General features: G+C 47.8%; 1 protein-coding gene across 1 annotated transcript; it reads right to left on the minus strand.

Annotated features, from left to right (window-relative positions):
• Positions 1-1,637: 1,637 nt before the first annotated feature.
• LOC103627785 (flavonol synthase/flavanone 3-hydroxylase) lies at positions 1,638-3,004 on the minus strand. Its single transcript, XM_008648087.3, has 2 exons — positions 2,136-3,004; positions 1,638-2,041 (listed from the first exon to the last, which is right to left on the minus strand). The coding sequence occupies exons 1-2, from the start codon at positions 2,922-2,924 to the stop codon at positions 1,829-1,831; spliced, it is 1,002 nt and encodes a 333-aa protein (XP_008646309.1). The 5' UTR covers positions 2,925-3,004; the 3' UTR covers positions 1,638-1,828.
• Positions 3,005-20,211: the final 17,207 nt, after the last annotated feature.

Raw genomic sequence — 20,211 nt, forward strand, 5'->3', positions numbered from 1 at the left:
CCCTAAACGTGAGTTAGCACCTCGTGGTTTGGGCTTTGTGCCAATTAGATGTTTTTTCTTTTCTAAACTAGCCCTTACCTCCCTTCAATTCAGGACGGGATTTTAGTTTTCAAACAGCCCTAAAAGTTGCAGTTCAGTAACTTGGATTGATACATGCATGCTCTCCAATCCCTTATAAAAATTGCAATATATGAATATACAAAAGTTGTCAAGTTAGTAAACTACTGCTCAGAGGGCACTCGGCAAAGGTTGAATCTTTGCCGAGTGCTACTGGGCAGACACTCGGCAAAGTTAACTCCTTTGCCGAGTGTCATCCTTGACACTCGGCAAAGACGCCGTCTCCGTTACCTCGTCGCCGTAACGACCACTTTTCTTTGTCGAGTGCTCCCTGGCACTCGGCAAACCTTTTTGCCGAGTGCCCGAGAAAAAGTACTCGGCAAAGAAGGCTTTGCCGATGTACTGTTTGCCGAGCTTTCTTTGCCGAGTGCGACACTCGGCAAAGCCTTTGCCGAGTGTTTTTAGGGCTTTGTCGAGTGCTTCGGGCACTCGGCAAAGCGCCCGTTTCTGGTAGTGAAGCCTAAAAAACTGAGGCATATTTATATCATCACAGCCTGTGTGCTGTCATAAGCCTTCTGGACATATAATGAACTGTCTTTTGTTGGCGCTGGTTTTGGTTGTTGCGTGTGACGGTAAACGCTTTAAGAGCTAGTTTAGAAACTCAAATTCCAAGTGGAGATAAGGGTTTGAGTTTTCAAACTAGCCCTAAATGTGAGTTAGCACCTCGTGGTTTGGGCTTTGTGCCAATTAGACGGGTTTTCCAAACTAACCCTTACTTCCCTTCAATTCAGGAGGATATTTGAGTTTTCAAACAGCCCTGCAGTTCAGTAACTTGGATTGATACATGCTCTCCAATCCCTTCTAAAAATTGCAATATATGAATATACAAAAGTTGTCAAGTTAGTAAACTACTACTCACATTGTATGACACTACGACTCTTCACATTATGAAGAGGAATGTTCATGCGTGTGATCAGAAACGAAAACAGTAGAAGAATTCCAGTAGGTAGCTGAAACCTACAGGGCCATAAATGCAAGCACGATGGTTGTACATCGCTAGTAGCAGTACGACCTCCATATCTAGCTATCTGTGTCAATGAAGCAGGCGAGTGAGTCCATGGACTGATGATAGTGGATTATCTGATATACCTTAATTAGTGCGCCCGCCCTTATCAAGTGATTTCAACTACGTATGCAAGCCGCCACACGGTTGTGCAGATGTGTAACGTGCGTTGTACTTTAGGTCATCTATAGCAGCGATTGAATTGAGAAGGAATGCATAATTGCAGATGAATTATCCCAAAACTTGAGACATGAGAGTGCTAGCTGGATGGGTTCAGGACTTCAGGCATTCAAAAAGTAATATAAACCGAGATGGAAAAATCCCTTCAGCCTTTATCTCTATCTCTATCATTATATTTAGATAAGAGTTTCTCTTTTCACGTCATCTCCTCCAGCGGTGAAACAAAAGTCCAGAAATAAGCATGGTGTTGTTGGGGTTTGAACCTTCACACACCCTCCATCTCCCACGTCTAGGTTCTAACCACTGAAGCACACAACCATTTATGTTTACTAAATAATAGATATCGTAAATATTTTAATTATAGAAATTACAGTAATACACGGACAAAATACTAGTTATTCTTTAGCATGTATTAGTGCCCTTACAACAACAACAACAAATAACACGGTCGGTTATGTGACTTAAATGGTAGACTGAAATAACAGAAGCGGGTGCACACTGCACGACAGTAGAACCCGAGCTACATAATTACATGGGGAGCTTGTTGATCTTGCAGTGCTGGTAGTCCTTGTACTTCTTGGCCTTGTACTTGGCCGGGCTCTCCTCCGTGACCAGCTTGGGGTGCGGCCCGACGACGAGCTCCCCCGGCGGCTCCACGAACATCGGCCATGACATCCGCGTCTTCTCCTTGTTCACCGTCGTACGGTGCAGCACCGCCTTGTATGCCCCGTTGCTGAAAATCTACTCGATCGGGACATCAAAGAAATACTTGAGGGGAGCAAGATCATCACAACACAATAGAAAGAAAAAAAAAGATGCTACGTAGGTCGCTTGCCTCGATCTGATCGCCGATATGGACGATGAGTGCGTCGGGCACGTACTTGGCCTCGTACCATTGACCATCTTTGAAGACCTGGAGCCCCTGCACCTCGTTGGGCACGAGGACGGTGAGCGTGCTCATGTCGGTGTGCGGCGCGACGCCGAGCGTGAGCTCCGGCTGCGGGCACGGCGGGTAGAAGTTGATCTTCTGCAGGAACACCAGGCCGTCTCCGCCGAACGCCTCCGCCATGGCGCTCCCGTGGAGCCCCAGCCCCAGCGAGAGGTGCTCGAACAGCTCGCGCGTCAGGCGCTGCATGTGGCGGCAGTACTCCTCGTTGGCCTCCCTGTACCCGGCGAGGCTCCGGGGCCAGACGGCGTGGTCCACCTTCTCCGGCGGCGCGACGACGTGGAAGAAGAAGTCGTTCCACGTCTTCTTGCCCTCGAGGTCCCTCTGCAGCTTGGTGCCGTAGCCCTCGATCTTGCCGGACGCCGGGTCCATGGCGTAGCGCTCCTTCTCCTCCGTCGGAAGCGCGAAGAAGGCCCGCCCGACGCGCTGGAGCTCCGCCACCGCCGCTGAGGGCACGCCGTGGTTCACCACCTGGAACAGCCCCCACTCCCTGGCGGCTGCGGCCATGCGCGCGCCGAACCCGGGCTCCGACATGTCGATCACCGGCGCGTCCGGCACGGCGGCCCCGCGGTACGTGGTCGCGCCCGGCTGGTCCTGCTCAGACCGCACGAACTCCGGCGGTAGCGCGCCCAGCGACGCCGCCAGCTCCTGCACGCTCAGGTGCGTCTCGCCCCCCATCGCAGCAGGAAGCAGGACCTCGCGAGCACGCTGCACGCAGACGCAGGCAGGGAAGAGCACTGAATTAATAGTGTTGTGTTGTGGGGCACGGGACAGGAGTGAGTGGCGTGTGGTGTGGTAGACCGGCCGCTGTGCTGGAAACGTGCGTTTGGGTATGGGCACAGACCCGGTGCGAATTGTGTGGGCCGGTTGCTTGGTGCCCGGGGCCGGGGTGGCTCGGAACGTGGCAGCCTTGCTATGCGAGCGCGAAGATAGGCCGTTGTTGTGTTTCTGGCCGTACGACGCACCTACCAGAAACTCGTTTATGTTCGCTGCGACATGTCACCAGCTTTCAACTGTGCCCTGACCCTACTTCAACTTCTTAGAAAACTAAAATCCAACTAACGAGTAATAGCGCACCGGTTTTGTAGCACAAAGAGCAAGGGCACTTGAAAGAGACGCACTTCAGCTCTACAGTGCATCGGATATGCCAGCACTGTGCGCTTAGAGAGAGCAACGGCAATGCGGTTTTAAATGCAAGCGTGTAATGGGTGTTGGTGTGTGGAATCACTCCATCTAATATGATGTGGTGTATCATGAGTTTATTCTTCAAATTTGGTGAGATGACCTCATTTCTCATGTTAATACTAACTAATTACTATAGGGAATAAGGTGGTGATGGATTCCATTCCACAAATCAAACAAAAAACTGAGAAGTGAGAAGATAATGAGCTAGCTTATTCCTCAAACCAAACACCCTTTAAGTGAGGCTCTTGTTCCGTTAGATATTGATTCAATCATATGTTACATTTAACACTTAAACCCTTCCACCACCATCTTATGCAGATTTATAAAAACACACCTAACGAATCACATCTATATCTAGGGTACGATCATGATCTAACAGATAGGAGGCTCACTTGCACGCTTAAACCTAATGCCTAATTACATAATAGTTGTTTCTCTTAGAGAGAGCATGTAAAATGAACTCTTTGGTCTAATATGCACCAAACAGTCTAGTGACATATCTGGTGGATGCACCAGATATATGGCACAATTAACAACTAGTTTATACCAGTTGAGAATATAGTCATTGTGAAAGCACTGGATGTGTCTGGTGCAAAAACTGATAGTGCAATAGACATGTTTGATGCCTCCAATTTTATCCCTTCAAGAGATAATGGTTGGATTTTGACTTGGGCTATAAATAGACCCTTTGTCCAACCTTGGCTAGTTTCCCTTAACTCCTAACACTTGAGAACACCTATTAGGACTAGAGAAACACATTTCACTCATTTCCATCTAGCAGTTCATCATTTGGGTGCGATTAGAGAGCTTCTAGCGCATCACATATAGTTGTTGGATCTTGTAGCACTAGTTGAGCAGCTCATCTTTTTGTCCAATTAATAAAGCATTTGAGTAAGTTGAGATTTTTCCTTTTTTAATTGTTCAATGATGTTTTTAACCTAACCCCTCAGGTGTTGGTGAAGGGATCTAATTTTACTGTCATTTTTCATGGCTGCGTAACCCCTAGTTTCTAGTTGCCAAATCGAAGATCATGAAATCCGCCTCTAATGAGCCATCGTATTTCGAACTTAAACAACGCGTGATTACCAAACTGTGAAGCCACCCTTCCACCGTATTTGTTCCAAACGAGATATGTGTTGACGCCGATTCGAGTGCCAATCACTGCGTTGAGAACCGACGGCGGTGCTCTCTGCGGAGGCGCGGATGGTCCGTGACCTGGCGCATAAGGTGGTTCCCTGCCTGACATGTCAAATGGTCCGTGCCCTAGGGCCGGACGGTCTGCGCATGTGCAGGGGCGGCAGAGGTCACCGGCGGCGCCTGAATCCTCCTCCCGGGAAGGATCCCTCGAGGAGAAAGAACTCTAGGATTTGTCTAGGGACCGGCAGGCCACCCTAGACTCCTCTAATCGACGTAGAGCCGAAGAGAGGTGAAGAATTTGGGATTAAGATAAGCTAAACTAAGACTAGACTAGAGCTACTCCTAAATGTATGTCGGTACCCTGAAACTAGGGTACCCCGTACTACTGTATAAAGACGCAGTGCCCACGTGGCTATCACTTAGTCGCGTGGTATAGATGTTGTGTGTGGGACCGGGCCATGACTCGCCCTAGTCCCATGCGACTACTTTGGGTCCACAGCAGTGCCCAACTCCACCAAATGGGCGGGTCCGAAGCCGCCATGTGTCCAGAGAAGGTGATATACTTCAAAGCATCAACAGTAAGTCCGGACCCCCACGGGAGAGTGTCGGACCCTTGGATTTACAGTCCGGACCCCCAAGGTTGGTCAAGGACCTCCACGTGTGTAAGCCGGACCCCTGGAATGGAATCCGGACCCTTCCGTATGGGGTCCGGGCCACCCACAATAGGGTCCCAAGGTCCCAGGACAGAACATACCCGGGCCTTGAACAGGGCCCAGGCGGGGGTCCGGTACCGACACGTGTCCAAACCTAGTCTGGTGCGGACCTGTCCACGTACACTTCTGCTCCCCACCCAGGCGGAGACCCGATGCTGCCACGTGGCCCACTGCATGTGACGTAAGCCAACGGGCGGAGCCTGATGTAAGGCCTCCAGGTTATGTGGCCTCTTCATTTTTTGAGGATAAGGCGCGCCGCCTGTCCATTCCACTGATAGGCGGTGTGTCGCCTTCGTATTTATTGAGACATGTCCATTCCGCTGGCAGGCGGCGACCTGTCCATTCCGCAGGTGGCATGCCTGTCCGCTGCACAGGCAGGAGGCACGCCCATACTGTCGCGTGCACTACACCCATCATTGCTCGCATGTACCAAGGAAGCAGCCGCCGCATATCAATACTATGCGGGCTGCGGACATCAGGGCGCCTGGAGATTGCTCAGGCGACACTTGCATTAGTTACTCCTAGAATGTTTTCCTTCCATTATGCTCCTGGGCCCACATGTCGGGGCTCAGCATCCTTGTATGTGCCTCCCTTGAGCTATAAAAGGGAAGGCACACAACGTTACAAGACAGGTTCACAACACCCTCAGACTCACACACAAGTTCTCTAGGCTCAAGCTCAAATGCTCAGACACTCAATACAACAAACAGTGGAGTAGAGTTTTACGCTCCGGTGGCCTGAACCACTCTAAACTCTCGTGTCCTCGTGTGTTCTTCCCGTATCCACTCATCAGGCAAACCGCTAAGGCCCCCTCCTCATCTTAGGATTTAGGGCGGGTGCATTCCGCCACCCGGCCGGAGAATTTCCTCTCCGACATTTGGCGCGCCAGGTAGGGGACTTGGCATTAGGTTTTTGCCTGTTTCCCTGCTCGACACCATGGTCCAGATCGTCGAGCACCACGACTTCATTCTCGAGGACTTCCCGATGGAGGAGGAGGCTGCATCTTCCACACCACGGGCCTCCAACCGCCCTGTGCCTGGTGCTGCTGATGTGCGCTCTGCGCGGCAGCACACTCCTGCGCAAACATTCAGAGCGTCAAGGGCTGCGCTTGGGGCCTTGTCTACAGCCAGGGAGTTGCTACTCCACCCTCCTAGCTCCACGGCCTCACCGGGGGCCATGAAGCAGTGGTGTAACGATGTCGACCGTCTGCTCGGCATGGCGCATTCTGGCTCGGCCAGGCCCAGGCCTCGGTCATCCCGGCGTCAACATGAGGCGTCGGCATCGGTGCGCTCACCTTCAGTGAAGGCTGCACCGACTGAGGACCTGCGGGTGGAGCTCAATCGCAGGCGTGTGGGAGAGGACGCTCTAGTCTCTCTAGAGAGGCCTGATGACCTGTGGGCAAAACTCAACCATAGGCGTGCAGGCGAGGATGCCTGAGTCTCTCTGGAGAGGGCACGTGAGTGCCGGCAAAACATCGAGGGTCGCAACCTCGACCTAGACTTCACCGCGGTTGCGCCGCAAACTCCAAGGGGTGCCCGAATTCAGGCGGGTGTCCCATTGGCCGGCGCGGGCTGCGCCGCACTGGCGGATCATCTCCGCGCGGCGTCTTGGCCATCCAAGTTTCGGCCGCACCTGTCGGAAAAGTACGACGGTACGTCAAACCCTTCAGAATTCTTGCAGGTATACGTTACTGCTATTACGGCAGCAGGTGGAGACACTGTTGTAATGGCAACATACTTCCATGTAGCCTTGTCTGGGTCGGCCTGGACCTGGCTCATGAACCTCACCCCAGGATCGATCTACTCCTGGGAAGAGCTCTGTGCGTGGTTCACAGCGAACTTCGCTAGTGCTTATCAACAGCATGGCGTGGAGGCTCACCTCCATGCAGTGAGGCAGGAACCCGGCGAAACTCTCCGGGCTTTCATCTCCCGTTTCACTAAGGTTCGGGGGACTATACCTCGTATCTCTGATGCTTCCATCATCACCGCTTTCCGCCACGCTACATTTAAGCAGCTGCAGATCCCGGGGTCCTGACTAGGACCCTCTCGTCCATTCTCCGGAGTGGGCGCTTAACCGGTGTATCCCCTTGGGAGCATCACGCTCCCGGTTACATTCAGGATAGAGGAAAACTTCCACACCGAGAACGTCCAGTTCGATGTTGCGGAGGTTAGCCTCCCCTTCAATGCCATCATTGGTAGGCCGACCCTGTACCGGTTCATGGCTATTGCCCATTACGGGTATTTGGTCCTCAAGATGTCGTCCCCTACTAGGGTCCTCACCATGTGGGGCGACCACGCCGCTGCGGTGACGGCTGTCGAGAAGCTGCATGCCCTGGCGACAGAAGCTGCTCGCCCGGACGACGGGGGAAGGACTCCTCGACCTCCGGTACCAAGGCGCCTGCCAAGGTGCCAAAGGTGCAGCCGTTCGGAGCAGATGACAGACCTGTAAAGACCATCCAGGTCGGCGCGGACCCCTCCCAGACCACCCGCATCGCGGGCAATCTGGGGGAGAAATAGGAACTCGTGCTCGTCGCCTTCCTCCGGGCAAATGTTGACGTTTTCGCATGGGAACCGTCACCGATGCCTAGGATCCCCAGGGAGGTGATTGAGCACCATCTGAAGATCCACCCTAACGCCAAACCGGTGAGTCAGAAGCCTCAGAGACAGTCCGTTGAGCGGCAGGACTTCATCCGTGAGGAGGTCCGGAAGCTGCTTGATGCTGGCTTCATCGAAGAGGTTCATCACCCAATGTGGTTGGCCAACCCAGTCATCGTTCCAAAGGAAAACGAGAAGCTTCGGATGTGCATCAACTACACCAGCCTGAATAAGGCTTGTCCCAAGGACCCGTATCCACTTCCATGCATAGATCAAATCATGGACTCTACCTCTGGGTGTGACCTCTTGTCCTTTCTAGATGCCTACTCTGGTTTCCATGAAATCCAGATGTCTAGGGAAGATAGGAATCGTACCGCTTTTGTAACAGTGGATTGGCTCTACTGCTATGTCGTAATGCCTTACAATCTGAAAAACGCCTTGCCGACATTTGTACGGGTGATGAGTAAGACCTTTGGGGATCTAATTAGGGACATGGTAGAGATATACGTCGATGACATCATGGTCAAGACTAGGAGGGGGTCGACTCTGGTGGAAGACCTGGCCCTGGTCTTTGACAAGCTACGGGTGACACGCACGAAGCTGAACCCGGACAAGTGCGTCTTTGGTGTCTCCGCTGGGAAGTTGCTGGGATTCCTGGTTTCACACCGGGGCATTGAAGCAAACCCGGAGAAGATCAGGGCAATTGAGGCGATGAGGCCTCCGGCGCGTATCAAGGACGTCCAGAAGCTTACGGGGGTCATTATCCGCCCTTAGCCGCTTCATCTCGCGGTTGGCTGAGAGGGCTACCCTTCTTCAAGCTGTTGTGGAAGTCCGGCCCATTCTCTTGGACCGAGGAGGCAGAACGTGCTTTCTAAGAGTTTAAGCAGCACCTTGTGTCCTGTAACAACCCTGGTGTTACTGTAACTAAAACTTGAGCATGACATCTTAAGCATTGGCATTGCATATGTTTGACACACCTAGAGTGCATTCACTAGGCAAAAATTTCAAACCAGTTGTATTGTTTAAGTGTTTTTGCAAATAGAACCCTGGATAGGAAACTTAACCCTAAATAGGGATTAAAGGGGTAAGACCTAACCCAAGATGAGAAAACCTAAAGGCTTTAGGGAAAGAGTCATAAAATGTCCCCAAAAACAAAGTTGAGTCACATTTATACCCCTAGGATATCAAAAATCTCAATTAGAACCCTGGAAAACCCTAAACCCAAACTCTAGGGACCTATGTGCAAAATTAGCCCACTTTTGGGCTAAAGTGCAAAAACCAAGTCAAATAAGTATTTTAAGTCATTTGGTTTACAAATGTGTGGACTTGTAAGTCAAACATTGGGTTTTGGACTTAAATGCAAAATGGACCTCACTTAAGCTCTATTCTAAGTCTGAAATTCAGTTAGTTGGTTCAACTTTGGAGCCCTGTATCTTTTAAAATATAGGGTTTTTGCCCAAGGTGACCACAACAAGTTTGTAGACCAATTAAAGGAGAACAATTTTGCTGAAGAGAGCAAGCCATGTTCTTGTGAGAAATTTGGAGATAATTAGGGTTGAAGTTGGGCTGTCAGAGTGTTAATGTCTGAATTTTCAGACAGACAGTGTGATCACTGGAACTTTAAGCATGAATTCAAGCTTGAATTATTGAGAATTTGGTCAAGATTGCTATAACAGAAATGTAGCTGGTATATAGGATTACAACTTTGATGCAGAGACTTGGGGATGTTGCCATAGAAATTCGGGAGAAAATGGGGCTCCAAAGTGCTCTGTCAGGTGCTCTGTTGGGAGTTCGCCATGGTACAGTATGAAGATCGGACTGCCAGCTGGATCGCTCGTCGCCGGCGATAAGGATGCCGCTGTGGCCCGAATTGGTCGTCGGCGGTCACGGTAAAAGCCCCCGGCGACGTGTCAGAACATCACTGAGGTGGCAGGCTCCGGTTAAACGGCGATAACCGCGCTGTCACCGGAATCCGCCGCACGGCATGTTCGCCAGCGCAATCCCAAGCTCCCCGATCCTCATCCATTTACGACCGGCGGCCTATAAATTAACCGCGCCCCCAGCTCCGCCATGTACTCAAGCAGCTGTTGCACCCATCTGCCTCCCAAATCCTTTGCTAGCAAGCACGAATTTCGGATTCTCCCCAATCCGGTTCTAGAACACCGTGAACTCTATCTCGTCGTGGTCAGCCCAACTCAGGTCAGCTCTTCCCCTCTGCTCCCTTGTCTAAGCATTCTCATGCGTCTGTGATGCTCACCGACCCACCCAATTGAACCGGGCCACCAGGGATCACCGGGAACGCGATCGCCAAGCCGCGATGTTCTCGGCCACCGTGGCCAGAGCTCCATAGTTGATCTTGAATGCAATTGAGTTGGGGGAAAGGCTTAGGGTAGATCCAATTTGGTGTCTGTCGCTCGGGAGCGCTGGTCATCGCCTCAATCGGCCGGTACAGTGGCTCGCTGGAGCTCCTCAACGCGCTGCCGTCGTCGGGGACCTTCCCCTGTAAAGAATTAGAATATGGTGGACCGATTTGCAAAGCGTCAGAGACCCGTAAGAATAGTGGCTGAACCTGTTCACAGTTAGACAAAAACACGAGGGCCCCGGTGCAAATCTGCCATCGCGCGCGGGCGCGGGCGCGCGTTTCCTGTGTTGTTGAGCCGCCTGGACCAGATTTGGCCCAGCACTGTTACATCTTTTCTCTTTTCTTTTTCTGCCCAGCTTTGGAAATATGTTAAAAAATGTAGAAAAATCCTAAAATTGTGAAACCAATTTTCCTAGGCTTGTTATTTTCCCTAGAATTTAATAAAAATAGTTTTGTGATTTTTAGTGGAAATAAGAAATTTTAGGGCATTTAAAGTAGTTAAAAGTATTAGTTATGGATCTTTAGAAAATAATTGGTAAGTCCAAAAATGCCCAAACTTGTTATGGGAACTTAAAACAATATTTAGAAGCCTTGGGTAGAGTTTGAATTGATTTGGACCATGTTTGATAACTAGAACCCAAAACACCCCCCTACCCTATGAACTCCTTTACTGACTCCGGAAACCCTAAATTCTCGGAGTTCCGTGAAGGAAAGTTGTATTCAAGACTTAGATGATAAATCTTTATTGTCTTTGCACTCTCATGAGCATTACATGACATTCATTCTTATATATGTATATATATGGTTATGATAGAACACGAAGAAGAAGTGGAAATCACTGAAGAGAAGACACCACCACCCTCGGATTCTCAGGCAGGCAACTGCTTCTACTTTGATATTTGTGGATCCGAGCCAGACTCACCTGTGAACGAAGGCAAGCCCCGGTGCATGCAACCCCTTTCCTTGTGTTTTAAATAATTTTTTCACACTTTAAGTCTAGTGAAATGTGCATTAGGTTTATAGGAGTTGTTTGGAACCCTTTGATGCATTGCCTTCCTTGATATCCATACCCTTATAGATACTTCTGGTGAAGTATCAAAAACATGATTTACAAAAATGCTTAGCCCTGCTTAGATCTTGTGGATAGAGGTTGTCCTTAGCCTAGCTCGAGAAAGGATGGCTTCTACCTGCAAGAATATTTTCTTTTGAGGAGCAATGGTGGGATCTTACTGCAAAGTTCCCTATGATGCTCTTTTCATCCTAAGGAACAGAAACAATCCTGAGGATGAGAGTACTTAAATCGAGACTTGGGTTTGGATTAGGTGATGTTCTACCCAGGTTGGTTAAGGATTGAATGTGTATGTAGGCGTGCTGATCGAGGACCCTTTAACTGGTCACATGCCTCGTCATGGGTAAGCCTTGCCTCGGGCAGACTAAGGCCAGAATAAGATAACACGAAATGGGCGTGGAGCGGTGGCGGGAGTAGCGTGTACCCACCGTGGCAAGAGGCTGGACGGTGGTGTATCTGTGCTCCCGGTTTGCGTGAACCTGATCTGGTCTTAAGAACCCCGGTGGCGGGTTGACATATGCAAGGGTTAAGTGCTACATATGTCGTGTGATTGGAGATCCTCAGCTGAGTATAATCGATTCGAATCGCCGTACCTTCGCGGTTATGAAGACTTGGTCACTTCCCTACAACCTAAGTCAGGATGTGAACATTATGGATAAAAATGATGTTGTATTGATGAGATGATGAAATTAGACTAGAGGCAAATAGAGTCTATTAACACTTAATTCGGCGTTAAAATGTTGAAAGCAAGGACTCACTTTAGTAAGCTATTTCTGCAAAAGTATCTAAGTTGATTTTTGCTAAAGCCTCTCCTTGATTCCTATTTATCCAGCATACCCTTGAGAGTCTTTTCCTTAGTCGGGTAAGACTTGCTGAGTAATTCCATACTTAGGGTTTATCCCTCCGTTGTTTTTAGGTGAGGAAGCGACAAACCTTTGTTGCTTTTGCTCCAAGGTGGTTCCTAATGAAGATAAGCAAGAGTGAAGTGCGGGAGGAAAGGATCCTCCATTAGGGCTTTTTGTGTGATAACTATCGGGAGGAGTTTTTGCCTCCCTTGGTATGTGTAATAATATTATTCTGCACTCGTTATATAGTTCTGGTCTGTAATAAACAACTTGATCCTACTTTTTAATAAATGTAAGTTTATGTAATCGCTTCCGCATATCTATATCTCCGATGCTCTGTAATGTCTGCAAGACGGGTGAAACGTTCTTGAAAAGGTAAGAAGAAGATGTCGAACTTGTCGAGTAATCCAGGAACATCTACAGGGTTGTCTGATGTCTGTTGGACAAAGACAACTGTAGGTGGGCCTAGTTACTTGGGAGGTTCCGTCACAGCTGGTATCGGAGCGTAGCCCTTCTTGACAGATATTATGTAGCATCTTCAAAAGAATTTTCTAAGACTTATCTAGAAAATTTCTTCTCTTCTTACCTAAGCATCTTTGAAGAGTTTATTTCAAAGACCAGATAGGAAGAGTGCAATGTATAGAAGGTTGAATCGACTAAGGTTGATTCTGTACTTACTCATGCATCATGCTAAGAATTATACTAATACATTTTCCCCCTTAGAAAATGCCGCCGCGTACAAGGAAAACGGCACGAAAGCATACTGGGCCTATTGGTGTACCCCGACACCAACTTGCCCCACGGGAGGAAGACAGCAGTAGCGGGAGTAACGACCCAATTGGAGATCTCGAAGCTCGCATGAATCAACTTCAAGCAGAGTTGCATCGCAGGACCAATTTATGGGTTGCGGACGGTGACCGAATAAATGATTTAAGAAGTTACATCCGCACTCTGCAAGATCAATTAGCTGACCGAGATTTGGCGCTTGATTGGGCGGTACAATCTTGCTCAGTAGCTTTAGCTAAGGAAGCAAAGGCTCGAGCACGAGTCGACGAACTTAGCGTTGCTATTGACAACTTGCAGGTATATTGCAATACTCTACATGAGGAAGTTCATGTACTGTATTCGCAATTACACCCAAATGTCCCTGCGGATCCCGTCAGGTCAGAAGCCGGACCCTCGCATACTGCGAGAGAAGCGCTTGGTGGCGAGTTAGACCTTTTTAGGCCCCCTCCTTCTTTGAGGCTGGTCGACGTATGGTCTCCCACCCCTGACGATGAAGCTACCAAGAACAATCAGAAGCAGGAATAGTAGTGTAGCTTGTAGAAGTTGAAGTAGTATGTTGTATAATAGGTTGAACTCTTGTATAATGGGTAATGAATCCTGTTGTATAACATCGAGTCTGTATCATTACTTTTTATAGTAATGTAAAATGGAAGGTTTCTTTGGCATGTTATGTTTACTTCAAATGTTCTTTGCCTCAGATGCCTACCAGGACTCGAGGGCAGGATGCAGCAGGAACTTCTGGGGGAAGGGATGTTACCCCAAATCCACCTCTGGTTCCTCCCACATTGGCCGAGGCGATTGCCGCCTTGGTGAACGCGACTGCGGACAATACCCGCTTTCTTAGAGAAATGGCGGGCCAACAGCTCCAGCAGCAGGGTGGAAGGGGTTATCAGCAAGGCCCCCGTGAAACCACCTATCTGGATTTCTCTGAAACCCGTCCACCACTATTTGTTAAGGCTGAGGACCCGTTGGAAGCTGATGAGTGGATACGGGTTATTGAACAAAAGTTTGGTCTTCTCCGCTGTTCAGAGACGCAGAAGCCGTTATTCGCAGCACAACAACTACGTGGCCCTGCCAGTACCTGGTGGGGGAATTTTGTGGCTATTCAACCTGCCAACCATCAAGTCACCTGTGAAGAGTTTAAAGTGGCCTTCCGCGAGCACTACATACCTGAGGGTGTTCTGCATATGAAGCAGGAAGAGTTCATGAAGCTGAAACAAGGAGGAGATACCATCAATCAGTATCTCAACAAGTTTAATCACCTGTCGCAGTACGCTATCGACCAGGTGAATACTGATTTAAAGAAGAACTGCTTTATGAGGGGTCTAAATGACCGATTACAGAGAAAAATGGCCACATGCATAGATCTTACGTATGAAAAGGCTATCAGTACGACCTTATCTGTTGAAGCAAAGTACGCAGGTTCCGGGAAGAACAAGGGATTCGGTGGGGAGAAGCCTAATCAGGGCCAGGCGAAGGGGCAACGGTTCGTGATCCGGCCTTCTAGCCAAAATCGCACTTTTTCTCGTCCACCCTCATTCCCTTTCAAGCAGCCAATCATTATTCGTCCCAACAATACCCCCACTACCCCAAATCAGTCGGGTGCCCCAGGCACTCGATTCCCTGCTTTGCCCAGCTCTTCAACCGGGTGTTTCAATTGCGGCAAGTCGGGACATTTTATTAAAGATTGCCCATATCCCAAGCAGAATCAATCAAATGCTCCGCAAGGATCTGGGAAATCAGCTCAGCCCAAGGGAAATACTGTGGGGAAGAATACAAAGAAGACGGGGCGTGTATACTATACTCAAGTGGCCACTACACCGAAAGGTGAACCGGTGATGATGGGTACGTTTCTCGTGGCCAGTCACCCTGCAATTATTCTTTTTGATTCTGGTGCTTCGCATACGTTCATTAGCAAGAAATTTGTGGAGCAACATCACATTGCATTCCATGAATCAAAAGAGGGATTTAAAATTCATTCACCTGGGGGACACATTTTTACTAGAGAAGTGGCCTATGAAGTGCCAGTAACAATGGCCAGACGGAACTTTCCTGCTAACATGATTGTTCTAAGAGGCCAGGATATAGATGTAATTTTGGGTATGAATTGGTTAACTCAACATAAGGCAATTCTCAACACTGAACTGAGAACTGTCAGGTTGAGCTATAATCAAGAAGAGATTCTTTTGTCCATCCCCGTAACCAATCCAGCCAAAGCTTCTGGTAGAATCTATGAAGCCATTGTACCGGAGATCAACGATATTCTGGTAGTATGTGAGTTTCCAGATGTATTTCCGGAAGATTTGCCTGGACTATCACCTGAGAGAGATGTAGAATTTGTAATTGAGTTAAAGCTCGGTATGGCTCCCATTTCTCAAAGATCGTACCGTATGCCCCCTAATGAGTTGGCAGAATTGAAGATTCAATTACAAGATCTACTGAATAAAGGGTTCATCCGGCCAAGCTCGTCTCCATGGGGTTGCCCTGCCATTTTTGTTAAAAAGAAGGATCAAACCTTACGTATGTGCATGGATTATCGACCCCTAAATGAGGTCACCATAGAGAACAAGTACCCTCTTCCAAGGATCGACATCTTATTTGATCAATTGACTGGGGCGAGGGTATTTTCCAAAATTGATCTCAGGTCGGGCTATCACCAAATCCGTATTCGGCCCGAGGATATACCAAAGACCGCGTTTACTACGCAGTACGGATTGTTCAAATATCTGGTAATGTCTTCCGGGTTAACCAATGCTCCTACTCATTTCACTTACTTGATGAACTCGGTGTTCATGCCCGAGTTGGACAAGTTCGTGGTAGTCTTCATCAACGATATCTTGATATACTCTAAAAATGAAGAGGAGCATGCTCAACATCTACGGATTGTATTGACGCGCCTGAGGGAACATCAGCTGTATGCCAAGTTCAGCAAGTGCGCGTTCTGGCTGGAGGAAATTCAATTTTTGGGGCACGTGTTATCTGCCAAGGGGATTGCGGTAGATCCTAGCAAAGTCAAAGATATTCTGGAGTGGAAACCCCCAACCACTGTTCACCAAGTCCAGAGTTTTCTTGGACTAGCTGGATATTATCGCAGATTCATACCAGATTTTTCTAAGCTTGTGAAGCCAATCACAAGTTTATTGAAGAGTGACATTAAATTCAATTGGTCTTCTAAGTGTAATGAAGCCTTTGAGCAATTAAAGACATTATTAACCACTGCTCCGGTATTGGCTCAACCGGACATCACTAAGCCTTTTGATGTATATTGTGATGCGTCTGGCAGTGGACTCGGCTGTGTATTAATGCAAGAGGGCCGAGTAATTGCATATGCTTCAAGACAGTTGCGCCGACATGAGGAGCATTACCCAACTCATGATCTGGAGCTAGCTGCTGTGGTTCATGCCCTGAAAATTTGGCGTCATTATCTGCTAGGAAATGTTTGTCATATTTATACAGATCATAAAAGTTTGAAGTACATCTTCACCCAGTCAGAATTAAATATGAGGCAAAGACGATGGCTTGAGCTTATTAAGGACTATGAACTGGAGATCCATTATCACCCAGGCAAAGCCAATGTTGTGGCAGATGCACTGAGCCGTAAGGCTTCCTGCCACTGTCTTATGGTGAAGACCTCTGACAACACTTTATGTCAAGAGATGGAAAAGTTAAACCTGGGGATGAATGTTTGCCCTTAGCGGAGTTTTCATACAATAACAACTATCAAGAAAGTATCAAGATGGCACCTTTTGAAGCTTTATATGGGCGACGGTGTCGAACTCCGCTAAATTGGTCTGAACCTGGAGAAAGGTACTTCTTTAGGCCTGATATGGTGAAGGAGGCCGAAGAAAAGGTTCAGAAAATTATTCATAATATGAAGAAAGCTCAGACTCGACAAAAGAGTTATGCAGACCGACGACGACAACCCTTATGCTTTCTAGTGGGCGATTATGTCTACTTGAAATTTCACCAATGAAGGGTGTATCGCGTTTCGGGGTTAAAGGAAAGCTTGCACCCCGGTACATTGGTCCATTCCCTATACTTGAGCAATGTGGACCAGTGGCATACCGACTCCAGTTACCCGAAATATTGTCTGCTATTCATAATGTGTTCCATGTGTCACAATTAAAGAAGTGTCTTCGGGTTCCCGATCGAACCATTGAAGTGACAGATGTGGTCCTGGAACCAGATTTAACATACTCGGAACATCCTATTCGAGTTCTGGATCAAAAGGACAGGGTTACCCGAAGAAAAACTCTCAAGTTCTACAAGATACAATGGAACCAACATTCTAAGGAAGAAGCTACATGGGAAACTCAAGACTTTTTGAATAACAATTTCCCAGGTTTTCTAGCCTCATGTAATTTGTAAAGTGTATATAGTTATTGCAATAAAGGAGTGAACCCCCACACCACCCCTACCTTGTACCAGAAATAAGGGAATAAAAATGTGACACATTTCCTTTTCCATTACTCACCCTAGGACTTTAAATCTCGGGACGAGATTCTTTTATGGGGGGAAGGATGTAACAACCCTGGTGTTACTGTAACTAAAACTTGAGCATGACATCATAAGCATTGGCATTGCATATGTTTGACACACCTAGAGTGCATTCACTAGGCAAAAATTTCAAACCAGTTGTATTGTTTAAGTGTTTTTGCAAATAGAACCCTGGATAGGAAACTTAACCCTAAATAGGGATTAAAGGGGTAAGACCTAACCCAAGATGAGAAAACCTAAAGGCTTTAGGGAAAGAGTCATAAAATGTCCCCAAAAACAAAGTTGAGTCACATTTATACCCCTGGGATATCAAAAATCTCAATTAGAACCCTGGAAAACCCTAAACCCAAACTCTAGGGACCTATGTGCAAAATTAGCCCACTTTTGGGCTAAAGTGCAAAAACCAAGTCAAATAAGTATTTTAAGTCATTTGGTTCACAAATGTGTGGACTTGTAAGTCAAACATTGGGTTTTGGACTTAAATGCAAAATGGACCTCACTTAAGCTCTATTCTAAGTCTGAAATTCAGTTAGTTGGTTCAACTTTGGAGCCCTGTATCTTTTAAAATATAGGGGTTTTGCCCAAGGTGACCACAACAAGTTTGTAGACCAATTAAAGGAGAACAATTTTGCTGAAGAGAGCAAGCCATGTTCTTGTGAGAAATTTGGAGATAATTAGGGTTGAAGTTGGGCTGTCAGAGTGTTAATGTCTGAATTTTCAGACAGACAGTGTGATCACTGGAACTTTAAGCATGAATTCAAGCTTGAATTATTGAGAATTTGGTCAAGATTGCTATAACAGAAATGTAGCTGGTATATAGGATTACAACTTTGATGCAGAGACTTGGGGATGTTGCCATAGAAATTCGGGAGAAAATGGGGCTCCAAAGTGCTCTGTCAGGTGCTCTGTTGGGAGTTCGCCATGGTACAGTATGAAGATCAGACTGCCAGCTGGATCGCTCGTCGCCGGCGATAAGGATGCCGCTGTGGCCCGAATTGGTCGTCGGCGGTCACGGTAAAAGCCCCCGGCGACGTGTCAGAACATCACTGAGGTGGCAGGCTCCGGTTAAACGGCGATAACCGCGCTGTCACCGGAATTCGCCGCACGGCATGTTCGCCAGCGCAATCCCAAGCTCCCCGATCCTCATCCATTTACGACCGGCGGCCTATAAATTAACCGTGCCCCCAGCTCCGCCATGTACTCAAGCAGCTGTTGCACCCATCTGCCTCCCAAATCCTTTGCTAGCAAGCACGAATTTTGGATTCTCCCCAATCCGGTTCTAGAACACCGTGAACTCTATCTCGTCGTGGTCAGCCCAACTCAGGTCAGCTCTTCCCCTCTGCTCCCTTGTCTAAGCATTCTCATGCGTCTGTGATGCTCACCGACCCACCCAATTGAACCGGGCCACCAGGGATCACCGGGAACGCGATCGCCAAGCCGCGATGTTCTCGGCCACCGTGGCTAGAGCTCCATAGTTGATCTTGAATGCAATTGAGTTGGGGGAAAGGCTTAGGGTAGATCCAATTTGGTGTCTGTCGCTCGGGAGCGCTGGTCATCGCCTCAATCGGCCGGTACAGTGGCTCGCTGGAGCTCATCAACGCGCTGCCGTCGTCGGGGACCTTCCCTTGTAAAGAATTAGAATATGGTGGACCGATTTGCAAAGCGTCAGAGACCCGTAAGAATAGTGGTTGAACCTGTTCACAGTTAGACAAAAACGCGAGGGCCCCGGTGCAAATCTGCCATCGCGCGCGGGCGCGGGCGCGCGTTTCCTGTGTTGTTGGGCCGCCTGGACCAGATTTGGCCCAGCACTATTACATCTTTTCTCTTTTCTTTTTCTGCCCAGCTTTGGAAATATGTTAAAAATTGTAGAAAATCCTAAAATTGTGAAACCAATTTTTCTAGGCTTGTTATTTTCCCTAGAATTTAATAAAAATAGTTTTGTGATTTTTAGTGGAAATAAGAAATTTTAGGGCATTTAAAGTAGTTAAAAGTATTAGTTATGGATCTTTAGAAAATAATTGGTAAGTCCAAAAATGCCCAAACTTGTTATGGGAACTTAAAACAATATTTAGAAGCCTTGGGTAGAGTTTGAATTGATTTGGACCATGTTTGATAACTAGAACCCAAAACACCCCCCCATACCCTATGAACTCCTTTACTGACTCCGGAAACCCTAAATTCTCGGAGTTCCGTGAAGGAAAGTTGTATTCAAGACTTAGATGATAAATCTTTATTGTCTTTGCACTCTCATGAGCATTACATGGCATTCATTCTTATATATGTATATATATGGTTATGATAGAACACGAAGAAGAAGTGGAAATCACTGAAGAGAAGACACCACCACCCTCGGATTCTCAGGCAGGCAACTGCTTCTACTTTGATATTTGTGGATCCGAGCCAGACTCACCTGTGAACGAAGGCAAGCCCCGGTGCATGCAACCCCTTTCCTTGTGTTTTAAATAATTTTTGCACACTTTAAGTCTAGTGAAATGTGCATTAGGTTTATAGGAGTTGTTTGGAACCCTTTGATGCATTGCCTTCCTTGATATCCATACCCTTATAGATACTTCTGGTGAAGTATCAAAAACATGATTTACAAAAATGCTTAGCCCTGCTTAGATCTTGTGGATAGAGGTTGTCCTTAGCCTAGCTCGAGAAAGGATGGCTTCTACCTGCAAGAATATTTTCTTTTGAGGAGCAATGGTGGGATCTTACTGCAAAGTTCCCTATGATGCTCTTTTCATCCTAAGGAACAGAAACAATCCTGAGGATGA

Source organism: Zea mays, chromosome 5 (genome assembly GCF_902167145.1).
Source record: "Zea mays cultivar B73 chromosome 5, Zm-B73-REFERENCE-NAM-5.0, whole genome shotgun sequence".
Lineage (NCBI taxonomy): Eukaryota > Viridiplantae > Streptophyta > Magnoliopsida > Poales > Poaceae > Zea > Zea mays.

Excerpts from the sequence above, each read along its gene's own strand:
- LOC103627785 (XM_008648087.3), bottom strand. The coding sequence starts at position 2,924 with ATGGGGGGCGAGACGCACCTGAGCGTGCAGGAGCTGGCGGCGTCGCTG. Across the intron at positions 2,042-2,135 it reads ATATCGGCGATCAGATCGAG|ATTTTCAGCAACGGGGCATA; the intron begins GCAAGCGACCTA and ends CCGATCGAGTAG.